General features: G+C 28.4%; 1 protein-coding gene across 1 annotated transcript in view; it reads left to right on the plus strand.

The window, feature by feature from the left end:
* LOC100207349 (presequence protease, mitochondrial) overlaps positions 1-13,960 on the plus strand; it is a 177,184-nt gene that overhangs the window by 143,273 nt on the left and 19,951 nt on the right. Inside the window, exons 24-25 of the mRNA XM_065792819.1 lie at positions 10,291-10,456; positions 11,651-11,751. Of these exons, the coding sequence (XP_065648891.1) occupies positions 10,291-10,456; positions 11,651-11,751 (267 nt within the window). The remainder of the gene's footprint in view (positions 1-10,290; positions 10,457-11,650; positions 11,752-13,960) is intronic.

Genomic DNA, 13,960 nt, shown 5'->3' on the forward strand with positions numbered 1-13,960 from the left:
AACCTTATATGCAAAAAATTCAGTTGTTTATTTAAAAGAATCTCAGTTTTTAGGATGACTGTTGTAAACCATAATAAAATAGTAAAACCATAATAATAATATTGTTGTAAACCATAATAAAAAAGTCTTTCATGTATATTTTGGCTTTTATCAAATATAAGAAAAAGGCTATACAAGAACTACAAACATCTATTGTATATAATTAGCGTAACTAATAACCGTATGTATAATAGATTATATATAAATAGCGTTACTAATAACTGTAATATTCAGAAGACGGGAAGTGATGTCATTAATATTATATTGCATTATTACTTAAATTATAACAGTCTTCTCCACATTAGGAAAGTTTTAAGGCGGAGAGTATAGACTTAACCTCTGATACTATACTAGGAAAGAAAGTAGTCGTCGAGATACTTTGGTCTCTTCGTAACGCAACCTGATCTTGAGGGTATGTTAGTAAGATTCTCGGGTGTAGTAACTTTTTGCATAGGCTGACTAGGTACCGTTGTTGTAGGTGACTGATTACAAGGGATACTATCTATAATTGAATTCTCAACTAATTGGCTTGAAGTTACTTTGTTGGTTTCGTTTAGTTCTTCTTGGTTTCTGTTTATTGAATTGTTGGTATTGTTGCTAATGATCATCTGTTCAATGTTCAAATCACCGGATTGTTGTTGGACTGATTCTGTTGGGGGATTTAGGTCTTCTAGTGGGGTGAGGTCTTTTGTTGAAACAGTATCAATTTTTCCATTTTGAAATTTTATTCGAGCGTAGTGGGGCGATATTGTTTTTAGCAGTTGAACTCTGTCAACGAGTGGATCTCCTTTCATTCGTACTTGGCGTCTGTAAAGGATTGTAGAATCCTGTTCTGTTAAGAAGTTAGGTAAAACAGTGCCTATTATTGATGAGCGTTGAAAGTTCATCATCCTCTGATGGGGTGTTTCGTTAGTGACGGTACACAGAAGTCCTCTTATGGAGGACAAAGCCATTTGCAATACTATTTCCCATTTCTCTTTTCCTAGACTTAAGGTTTTCAGAGCTAGACTAACAGCTTTTAGTATTGCTCCGTTTATTTGTTCACACTGACCATTGCCTTGGGGATGGTAAGGAGTGGTTCTAGTTTTAATTACTCCGTTCTTTTCTAAAAAAACTTTAATTTTTAAGCTTTCGAACTGAGTTCCACGATCTGTATGAATAGATGATGGTGCACCAAATAATGAAAAGAGGCTAAGAAGGTGTCGTATAACAGTTTCAGCTGATATGTCTTGACAGGGGAATGTAAATGGGTAACGTGAGTTCTCGTCAACCACCATGAGGATGTATTTGTTTGTTGTAGTGGATTGTAAAGGTCCAACAAAGTCCATCGATAAGCGTTCCCAAGGCCTTGTTGCCTGAATGAGACGACCTGTGGGTGGTTTGTAAAAACGTGGTTTGAGTTCATTGCAAGTTTTACATTGGTTTGTTAATTGTTTGATTTCTGCGGTGGAGTATGATAGATTTCTGGTTTTGCAGTAATGTATCATTCTTGTAAGTCTGGGATGGCATAGCTGGGAATGGATACTGTAAAACCCTTTAGTGTTATTTACAATCGAGCAACATCTTGAAAGGGCATCTGCTACAATGTTTTGGTTTCCCGACCTGTATGAGATTGTATTATTAATATCAGCTAATTCTAAACGCCATCGAGTTAATATTTCATTTTTGATTTTTGTTGCACTCTGTTTATTGAAAATAAGGGAAATGGATCTTTGGTCGGTTATTATATTAAGATATGGTACTGAGTTAATCAAATGCCTCCATCTTCTACAGCACTCCACTATGGCAGCCGCTTCTTTTTCAACTATCGCATGCTTCCTTTCGGCATTAGTTAATGTTCTTGAAAAGAAGGCAACTGGCCTGCCAAGTTGTAATAGTGTTCCTCCGAGTGCTGAGTTGGAGTATCATTGAGATAAGCGTATGTGTTTTCAAGTTTATTATCCTGAATGAATTCATCCATTACTCTTTGGAAGATTGGTACTGCGTTTGTACATCCAAAGGGTAAGCGTTTGAACTCATATAATTTGCCATTAGCTTCAAATGCGGTTAGTTTGTAATCTTCAGGTCGTATTCTCACTTGATGATGCGCCGATTTGAGATCAATTGTGCTAAAAATTTTATGGACTGCTATTTTAAGTATTAAGTCCTCGATTCGTGGTGTAGGATATGAATCGAGCGGAGTGTGTAAATTAATTGTATTCGAATAATCGATCACGAGGCGATTTTTATTTCCTGTTGATACTACAAAACATTGAGCTCGCCAAGGGCTGCGGCTTACTTGAATTATGTCTTTTTTTTAGTAAGCGGTTTATTTCATATGTTATGAAGGAGATATTTTTGGGAATACGTCGTGAGGTTGTAGTTACTGGTTTTATTTTGTTAATATCGATTCCAGGAATTAAGGCATATGTTGAACATTTCATACTTTTTGTTGCTAAACAGAATTTTAGAGGCTCTTTGTTTCCTTTAAAATTAATGGTAATTGAGGAATGACATGTTAACACGTCCATTCCTATAATTACTGGTGCTACCAAGTCGTCCACAACAAGAAATTGTACTTTTAGTTTTTCTCAAGCCAATAATAATGAACCAAAGAAGATACCTTTAACTTTTAATGTCGAGTTGTCTGCCAGTGATACCTTTGAGGTAGATTGAGTATCGTATGAAAATTTCCATTGTCGAAGAAGTTTTGATGTAATAAAAGTTTTGTCGGACCCAGTATCTAACAGTGAATATGTTAGATTTTCGTTTATGGTGACGTTAATTAGTCTATCAGGTGAGTCAATTGCTGCTATGACCGTAGATATTATTGTGTTATCATCCTTTTCGTTATATTCTTTAACAACTGCTGCTTTGGTATAAGTTTTGTTTTCTTTCTTAGAAAGACAGTTGCCCAGTGGCCCTTTCTATTACAATGTGTACAAGTAGAGTTTCGTGCAGGGCATTTGATTTTTGAGTGTGGATCATTACCGCACCAAAAACAGGGAGATTTGGTAAGATTATGACTTGCTGCAAAAGTTGGTAGCGTGGTAGTAGCTGTTATGGTTGTTGTCAAATTAAGGGAATCTTCGGTGGCCAATTCCATCATAAGAGCTGTTTTATAAAGTGACTCTAGATTGTCATCTGTAGCTTCAAGCAGTCGTTGACGAATAGAAGGTGAGCGGATGCCAGCTATAAAGGCATCACATATTAGTAGGTTACTATGTTGATCTACTGTTAGAGGTTCTGTTGGACATTTTCTGGAAAATTGTTTTAAGTTACTCATAAAGCTTTCAATTGATTCCCCTTCCTTTTGTTTAAAAGAGAGAAGTTTATGGCGCATCATGATTGCTGTCGATCGTTTTTGATACTTGTTATCAAGAATTTTGATTGCATTGTCGTATGATGTAACATCCTGAATTATCTTTAAAGCCTTCACTCCGCATAGAACGAATAAGACTTGAAGTTTACAGTCCTCTGGGATTGTGGCTTTATCCAGATAAATTGATAGCATTTTTTTCCAGTATATATAGTCTTCTTCGTTTGGTTTGTCGCACAGTACTTTTTTGAATATTTTTGCATCCATACTGATTTATATTTATATATAATAAATTTATATATAATAAATTTATATATTTGATAAAATTGTTGTAAACCATAATAAAATAGTAAAACCATAATAATAGTATTGTTGTAAACCATAATAAAAAAGTCTTTCATGTATATTTGGCTTTTATCAAATATAAGAAAAAAGCTATACAAGAACTACAAACATCTATCGTATATAAATAGCGTAACTAATAACCGTATATATAATAGATTATATATAAATAGCGTTACTAATAACTGTAATATTCAGAAGACGGAAAGTGACGTCATTAATATTATATTGCATTATTACTTAAATTATAACAATGACAGAGCCCCTTCCATCCTATAGGAGTTGCATCATCTGTTCTAGCATCCAAAGATGCTTTTTCTAATGGAGCTATTAGTCTTGGTCAACTAAGTGATGTTTACATCTTCGTATTTTTTTTTTTATAAAAACTTTGATCAACTCTAAATCAAATTAGCTCTATTAGAATAGTGTAGCCAAACTTTTTGCAAAAGTTTGTTGAAGCTGGAAAAAAGCTGCATGACTACTTTTCTATGGCGAACCTATTGTTTCCAAAAAAAATTTGATGCACAATATTGTTTACTCTCATAGTCTAAATGGTCTGTGTGAAACTGTCACAACATCTAGAAAGTTAAATGGTTCTTCAATTGTGAAGTTAGAAATAGATAGAGATGAGTCATATCTGAAAGTGAGCTTTTCATCATAACTGATGAGATGAATAAGACTACACAGTTTTTAAGACCATATTTATGTCAATCCAAATTAGTATCACCCCCCCTCCCTCTCCCATACCTATTTTAGATTTATATCTACCCAACTTAGTATCTCCCATATATTAAAAACATCTGTGTCAAGCAGCAAATCATCATTGCACTTGTTTTGATTTTATTTTATTTGCTTTAAAGTTGTTGTTTTTTCTCAAAAACTTTTTTATTTAAAGTGCAATAAATATTAGACTAGGGTAGTCAGTGACATATCCAGAATTTATTTGGGGACACCAATATTTATATATAATATACATATTTATTCAGACATTAGTTTAAGTCTAGAGGAATTGATAATTTTATGTAGTAGAGTGTTTTAAACAAAAAGTAGGGCAGAAAAAGAGAAAGGAAGTTCAGTGTTTTGAACGAAATCTTTAGAGCCACCTAAAATTATCAAGAAAGGGGTAAATACGAGAATACATTAGTTTTTCAAGAATTTTGTTGATATTTGATATTAATGATATTGGCTTATAGTTATTGCAGTCAAGTTTTGAGTCCTTTTTATGGATTGATTTAGCAGATGCAGTTTTTAAAATATTAGGGAATAAACCAGTGGCGAATGAGAGATTAAATAGTTTAGGAAGTATTGAAGAAATATTATTAGCAAGAAGTTTTAGAATAAATGCTGTTTGGACTGGAAGCCTTGCCATCATTTAGAGAAAAAATACTTGATATTATTTGATTTTTGTCAGTTGGTTTAATGAAAATAGAGTCAAGGTTTGATGTTTTTAAATACTTATGGAAGTCTGTATGGGATAAGTGAATATTTTTTTGCAGTTCTTTAGCAATTGAGTTAAAGAAGGAGTTGAAAATTTCTGGGATTTTAACTGGATGATGTATAATGGTGTTGCTTGAAGATATACAAGATGGGTATGAGAGCTTGCCATATTTGATAGTGTTGAAAAAGGAAGCGTGAAAATTACCATTTTCAGTATTTTGAGTGTAATATGTGTATCACTTATTTTAATAAAAAAATTACTAAATGAATTTGGTAGTTTATTTTGATTAAAATCAAACACAAAAAGACAGTTATAAAGTTTCACAAGATCTTGAAATTTAAGAATTTTCAATTCCTATGCACTTATTAGCCTACGCACTTATAAGCACTTATTAATTCCTATGGACTTAATACAGAAATACATGGTTTGATTGATAGCGGTTCTATTATTGATAGCGGCATTTTTATTGATTTCCAAAAAGCATTTGATACAGTTGACCACAAGGTTTTAATTAAAAAATTGTATCACTTTGGTATATGGGGTATCACTAATGATTTGTTTTCATTGTATATTAATTGTACATTGTATTATTTTATATTAATAAATATAAATTGTACTCAGTTTGTCTTGATTAATGGGTTTCAATACGCAAGTAAAGTTGTTAAGTATGGTGTCCCACAGGGTTCTGTTCTAGGGCTCTATAAAAAATTTGATTGTTCATGATGACACTAAACTTCTATGCATAAATAAATCACTAACGCAACTTTGTAAAAAAAATTAATTCTCCTTCATTTCTGTTATTCGTTAATTAGTAACTGCATTTCTCTAAATATCAATAAAGCACAGTTTACTATTTTTCACCCACAAAAAAAAAAAGAAGATTAATATGCTTATGTGAAAATTAGAATTAACGGTAAAAGACTTTTCCAATCTAACTATATAAAATATCTTGAGGTATTTCTTAACAAATCATGTCATAATTTAGTTGATTTAATTAAATAAAAAACTCTCACATGCCAATAGTATGTCATCATTAATAGGACACAATGTTCCCCAACATATTCTAATATCAATTTACTAATCCTTTGTGTTTGATTTTCTTCAAAATAAACTACCAAATTTGTTTAATTGTTTTTTTATTAAAACAAGTGATACACATAAATATTACACTCAAAATAATGAAAATAATAATTTGTACACTTTCCTTTTTCAACACTATCAAATATGACAAGCTCTTTATAAAACACAAATTTCTCACTGAAACCAATTAATTCCATTTATAAAAAAAAAGATTTTAACTAAATACCCTTTTTTCTCAATCGAAAGAAATTTTTATTTGAGTATATACCTATGAATATTAATTTTATCTTTTATTAATATTGTTTTTTTATGTTACTGTATTAATAAAGCTATTATTATTTTTATTTTATACTATCTTTTTTTAACTTTATTACTATTATTATCATCATTAATTTTTCTTCATTCTAGAGCCTTATTATTAATATTATTTATGATAATACTGATAGTGATTTCATTGTAGCAATAATTTTATGGTTATTGCCGTAATTTTTGCAATTGTTTATAATTTATTTCATAGTTATAAATTTTACTATTATCATTTTTACTATAGTTTTTATCATTAGTTATAATATTATTATTTGTAATGTTTTTTTAGACAATATTATTATTATTATTATTATTATTATTATTATTACTACTATTAATAATATTATCATTATTTATAAGTCCTTTACTTTCTTTTATTTATTTATTTTTTTTTCACATAACCTTATTTATGTGAGTTTATAATATATTATTGTAAATTTCTTCATATTTTATGGTTAAATAAATGGATAAAAAAAAACAAATTGAACTTAAATTACAGTTTGAACATTTTATACAAAGGATTATAACATATTAACTTTTAAATAGTTTATGTTGTTTTTCACAAAGTTTTAAATGTTTGATGTATATTAAGAATCACAAAAAATATTTTGTATGACTTTTTTCTTTAAAAAAAAAAGGAAATACAATGTGAACATTCAAAAAATCAAGTAAAAATTCAAAAAGATATTTTAATTTATTTTTAAATTAATATTTTTTTAAAAAAGTTTAAAAATTAACCTAATGTTTGGTAGAACTTCCTTTACTTTAAATTACTGATTTTATTTTTTGAGGCATTGACTCAGTTAATGTGTCAATACAATACTTGTATCAATTTCTTGCCAGGTCTCTCAATCTTTTTCCAATTATTTTTCAGATGTTTTTGATAGGATTCAAGTCTTGAAATGATTTTGATAGGATTCAAGATGATTTTGATAGGATTCAAAGATGATTTTGATAGGATTCAAGTCTTGTCAAACCTCCAAAAGTCAAAGTTTTTTGATTTTTGACTTATGTTTAAGGTCATTGTCTTGTTGTACTTCTTCATTTTAGGGGCATCTTCTATTCAGTGTGTGGTAACATAACACTTTCCTTGATATTTTTTTTCACCAAGCTTTATCAGCCCTTTTTCATCCGGTGTGATTAGAAATTTGTTGTTAAAGTTTTTTTGTTATTTTTGCGGATGATAAAAATGATTCTTTTTTAATCTCTTCAACAATTTTTTGATGTTCAATTTTTTGATGATTGTTTTTGTGATATTTTTCTTAGATCTTCGTCTTTGTGATGTTTTTCTTAGATCTTCGTCTTTGTGATGTTTTTCTCTGGAATTGGCCTCAATTATTTATTTCAAAGCAGTCAAGAGATCCAAATAATTTTAAAGTTTTGTTTACAGCTGACTAGTTAAATATTTTCTACAAATTTTAGATTGAATATTTTCACTTTAAAATCTTTATCAATATTTATAAAAACATTTCCTAGTTTGTCTTAAGCTATTTTTAAATGCAATTTTTTATGCAATATATCGTGAGTTAAATCTGCTTTTAGTTTAATTGAAAAAATTATAAATCTGATGCAAAATTTCGTTTTATATAAAGAAAATGGTAAATTGAATAAAGACAATATAATCTTACATAATATGTAATACATTTTGATTTGTCCACCTTGTTTTGTCAGAAGAAAAATGTGTTTTTTTTAAAGACAAATGCGATATAAAATATTTTTGTGACTCTTACTAGGGATCGTCAATAAAGTATGTATGCTTGGAGGGGAAGAGGAGGTCTGTAGATGGCATATATGAGATGGGAGGGCAGTGGGTTGATTATATATATGAAAGAAGATTCTAAATTAAAAAAATATCATAAAATGTAAGATAAATAGGTTAAAAGTGTAGGTACTTTTAGGGAGGTGGAGGGTACTCAAAAAAGCGTATTGCAAAATGCAGGGGGGGGGGGGTTCGACAAAAAAAAAGCGTACGTACTTTATGGACGACCCCTTAGAATTCAAACGTTATAAATTTTGTTAAAAGCATAATAAACTATTTAAAAGTTAGTATGTTCCATTGTTTTTAACTACTTTTTTTTTTTAGTTTTTAGTTGTTTAATTTTCCTTAATTATTGACATGCTAGAAAAGAGCCTCATTAAGCAACATCCAATTTCCTAGGAAAGATTTTGAGTTGTATATTTCCCGGTAGTTATTATTTTATAAACATAAAAAAATGATTTATACCTTATTTTACACAAAATCTAAACATGCCAGTGGCAAAAAAATTTACGATTGAAAATCTTATGTTGGATTTTAAAACTACTTGAAATAAACTCTGAAATAAATATCGAATATACCATTATATCAAATAAACATTGAAGGGGTTTTTACAGGATTTTACATTGGTATTAGGTCCTAGATTTTCAGGGTGTGTTATTAATGTTATATCAAAATATTCTATCTTTAATATGGCTTTCCAAATAAGTTATGCAAGTTTTTTCAATCAGGGTCTGCTTTTTAGAAAAAAAGTTTTCTAAAATTCATTCTCAGAACTAAATATCTTTTTGACCTGCTGTTTTTTTTAGCTGAAATGTTTAGAGTCAATGGTTTACCAGTCAATTGTGACATGCAATGTTTTGAGGCAGTATTAACAAATTTTGTTGCTTTTGAATAAAAGGTACAAATTTCATAATGAACCTTTTAATGAATTTCAGATAAGAAATTCATTAAAAAGTGCATTTTGGAAACACTTCTCTTGGAAACAAAAAAATCATAAAGTGTCCAAGAGTTGAAGTTTGAAGTTGAAGTGTCTAAGAGTTGAAGTTTGAGTTGTTTTAATTGTTTTAATTTATTGCTGTTTATTTTTAATAATTTTTTTTTTAAAGTCTTTAATAATGCAATTTTTTTTCTTAATAGAAAAAGCTTTTATGATTTTTCACTGAATCCTTATTTTTGAGGCACAAAAAAGTGCCCATAATGAGGGTTATCACTTAGGGCTAGGGTTTATTTTAACTTAATTAAATATCAAAGTTTAAAAATATTTGTGTCAGTGTTTAAATGATTTATAAACAATTTTTAATTTTTTTAAATTGATGTTTTTAGGAGTTAAGATCTTTGATTTGGGCTCCTAAAATTTATATTTTGTTGTACTAATATTTTTTGGCTTGTTACCAGATGCGATTCTACAAATATAATGGGGGAGGGTGAATTCTTAAAAAGTACAGACTGGCTTCTAAAAAAAAGGTCCTCAAAACTAAAATTTACCCAACTGAATTGTGTCAAATACCCGACTAGATGACTAAGTTCGTAAAAAAACCGACTATAACTTAATAATCTCTTTCTTTGGTTGGGTCTTATTCTCACTCTAGTCTCACTCATCCCGTAAAATTGCCTCTGCTTGTTACACCTCTATAAAATTTTTTGACTAGCTACACTTCTTTAATATTTTTTGGCTATTTACACTTCTCAACTGTATGTCATATAAGATTAGTGCAAATTTGATTAGTGCACAGTTTGTAATTTCTCTTTCAAACTGTATGACATATAAGATTAGTGATCTTTTTTGATAGTTTATGATTTTTTTGATAGTACTATTACTATTTAGACACCCTAAAAAAATTTTTGAAATTCTTGTTAAGCATACTTTCAAACATAGTTTTGGTACTTGGCACAGCTTTTTTTTTTCTAACCCATCCAGGTTAGTTTATATAGCTTTGTTATTAAGTGTAAAAAAATGTATATGAGATATTAATAATGATATGCTTTGTTTGATAAATGAATTTTAGTTCTTGAAAATTAATTTTTCAGGCCTGAGTTCAATAATCCTGATCGACTGCGGACCTTGATAAATTCTGCAGCGAGTGATTTATCGCAATCTGTTGCTCAATCTGGTCACTTGTATGCAATGGCCTGTGCAGCAAAAGGTTTGACACCTGCAGCTCAACTATCTGAACTTTTTTCAGGTCTTCGACAAGTAAGATTTTTTTAAAGAAACTTTTTCTTTATGACTGTAACTTCTGATACCTTTTCTTTATGACTGTAACTTCTTCTGATATCTTTTTCAAAGTAAGGTTGTGAAATCAAAATTAGAAAATTTTGAATTAAATGAAATCAAAACCTATTTTCAATTCCATTTAATTAAAAAGAAAAGGTTTTTGTTTTAAAAAAATATATATTAATAGTTTAAAAAAATATTTTTTTAACCTGTGAAACAAGATGTTGGAGTCTGAGTTAGACAAATGCAAAATTAGAAGTTAGTTTAAAAACTGTCGAACAAGCAATAGTGTGTTATATTTTTTATAAATAGGATGGAATAATAAAAGTTACACTTATTTTCATAATTACATAACGTTTGTAATTGTAATAAGGTTTTACGGTTACAAACCGTTATTTACCCAGGTTTTACGGTTACAAACCGTTTAATATTATATATCATATGTTTTATTATAAGTGACATATTTACATTTTTTATATATGTATGAGATATATTTATGTGTTGGGGATATCATTGTTTGACATACAAAATGCAGAATATTTAATAAAAAAAATGTTACTTAAATATACTTTATTAAATGTTATTTAATATTCTTACTTCTTATTAAATATTCTTACTTCTTACTAAAGTACAATAGTTTAACACTCTACGCAATAATTACTTGATTTAATATTCTACGTATTAACTACATAGTTTAATATTCTACGTAAAAATCTTAGTTTAATATTAGTTTAAATCTTATTATTTTAAATTAGTTTAATAATAGTTTAAATCTTATTATTATTATTCTTAATATTAGTTTAAATCTTATTATTTTAAATCTTAGTTCTATGGAATAATTACTTAGTTTAATATTCTACGTATAATTACGTAGTTTAATATTTGTCGTAATAATTACATACTTTAATTTTCTACGTAATATATAAAGTCGAAAGATAAGATAATTATTTTTTAAACTTTTATCATTATATACAGTATTATTTTAATATTATTATATATTATAATAACTATATGTTTATATTGTTTATACTTTAAGTAATAATTATTATTGAACAAAGTAATTCCTACAAAATAATAATAACTTATTAATATCATTTGGAAGCTGACGAAACTGTTTTCTCTACTTTAAAAAATCCAATGTATAGTAGATCAAATACATAAATTGTTTCTTAGGTTGAATTTATGAAGGAGTTGTCCGAACAAGAAGGCTTAGATGGAGTAATCGAGAATTTAATGAAAACTGCAATGTATATATGCAACTCAAATGATATGAGGTAGAAACTTGTTTAAATTATTAAAACTTATTGTTTTAAGCTATAGTTTTGTTTTTTTAATAATATTTGGATTATTAATTTGATTAATTTTTTGCATTTGAAACATTTAAGTTTTAAGGTTTTGTAAAAGCTTTATTTCTTAATCTTCTGACTCGTTTTTTAATAAATGTTTTTGCTCAGTTCTTTCTTTTTGATCTTTACTTGAAAAGACATTCTTACTTATACAAAAAGCATTTGTACAATCATTCTTTTTGATTGCATTACTGTCTTTAGCTTCATCCATTCTATCTTTTGATTTAGGAAGTATTTCAGCTAAAAACTCTGAACTGGTGTTTGTTGCAATTGGGTAACGATTTTGATTAGGTACTTGAACTTTTGAGGCGCGAAGCAATGAGTATTCAAACTTATGTTTATTACTAACATTTAGTATGTTATCGGTTTCTTCTTGTTCTTGTTTTACTAAAGTTTTAACTTTTTTGTGGTCATTAAATTCACTCAAGTCTATTGACTTTGAGTTGCTAGATTCGTGCGTTTCTTCCTCAGAATCATTTCTGTCAGTACTATTTACAAATTGCGATGTTTTATTAGTTCCTTCCATCTCCGTGGTGATATTTTTTTCTAAGGTTAAACAATCAGTACCTGAGCAATCTTTGGTGGTATTTTCTAATACCTTATTTATAAAAGCAGTTTCATTGGTTGATTTTGATAGTTCGCTTATTGTTGAATTTTTAGTTTCTTCGCTATCAATAAAAGAATTATTATTTTTATCTGTGTTTAAAGCACTTTGAAAATGGTCGTTTAAATTATCATTATCGCGGTCTTCAATTTCTTCTTGTTCTTCTAAGTTACTTTTTGCTTCTGAAGGTTCTGGTACTTTTTCGCTTTCATTTTCATCGCTCTCAGATGCGCCTATTTCTAATTTATCATCATTGTCTGTATCTCTCAATGAATTATTTAGTTTAAGTTTTTTTAACTTCATTAAGCAATCCTCAACACAATCTATATTTTGTGCTGAAGAAATTGTTAAATCATTATTTTCGTCATATTCTTCTTGAACTTCGCTGTCCTCTTTTTCAGATTTTCCAATTTTAGTTAATTTTTTTATAATTTCGTTTAAACGTTCTTTAAGTGCATTTTTTAAAGATCCATTTGAGTTTTCTATTTCTTTTAAATTACTTGCTTTATCATTTACTTTTAATGACTCGTTAGAATAACTTTCTTTGTCATTCTTGTCTAACGTTTCGTTGGAAATTAATTCTTTATTATTTAATTTTAATTTATCGTTCGTTTTAAATTCTTTGTTGTGCTTTAGAAAATTTTCATTTATATCTTGTGTTCCATTGAATTCCAATTTTAAATTTTCAGAAGAATTTTCGTCGTTTTTCTTTTTAGATTCAGTTTTTTTATTATTTGTACAAATATTTCCAGTGCAGTTTGATTTTATTTCGACCGTTTTTCCAACCTTATTTTTCTCCTCAATTTTTTTTAACAGTTCTTTAATTGCAGTTGTTCCAATATCATTTGATGTTTTGTTTTTAGATGATAATTGAGAACTGTTAAATCTAATAACTTCGGGCTTAAATACTGAACTTTCAGAGTGGTTGTATATAGTAGTTATTATAGAATGGTTCGTCAAACGATTGGTTGATTTTTCTTTTGCCTCAGATGTATTTTTTGTTTTTACTATATTCTGCATTTGTTTTTTAATGAATGCTTTTGGATTTGCTCGAACTTTGGTACAATCGTTAGATGTGCAATTTTTATCATGCGTCATAAGTATATAATTAGAATTAGGGTTATCTATTTTTTTTATTAATTCAGTTTTAGTATATGTTTTTTTTTTATCATTTCCTTCCGTTGATACATTTCTATTATGTGGGTTATCTTTAAATTGATCATTTTCTACGGTTTCCGAATCGTTTTCGTTTACTAATATTATATCTGTTTTATGTTTCTCGACAGTCTTCTGCTCTTGAATATCGGTTTTGTTTTTAAAACGATTTTCTTGGTTTTTATTACGGTTTTCTTCGTTTTTATCATGGTTTTCTTCGTTTTTATTATAATTTTCTGCTTTTTTATTATAATTTTCTTCGTTTTTATTACGATTTTCTACGTTTTTATTACGATTTACTTCGTTTTTGCTTGAAAGCAGTTCTTTGACACTCTGAAGTTTCTCAAAATCGTCACACGAGTTATCAAAACACGTTTT

Source organism: Hydra vulgaris, chromosome 03 (assembly GCF_038396675.1).
Source record: "Hydra vulgaris chromosome 03, alternate assembly HydraT2T_AEP".
In the NCBI taxonomy this organism is placed as follows: domain Eukaryota; kingdom Metazoa; phylum Cnidaria; class Hydrozoa; order Anthoathecata; family Hydridae; genus Hydra; species Hydra vulgaris.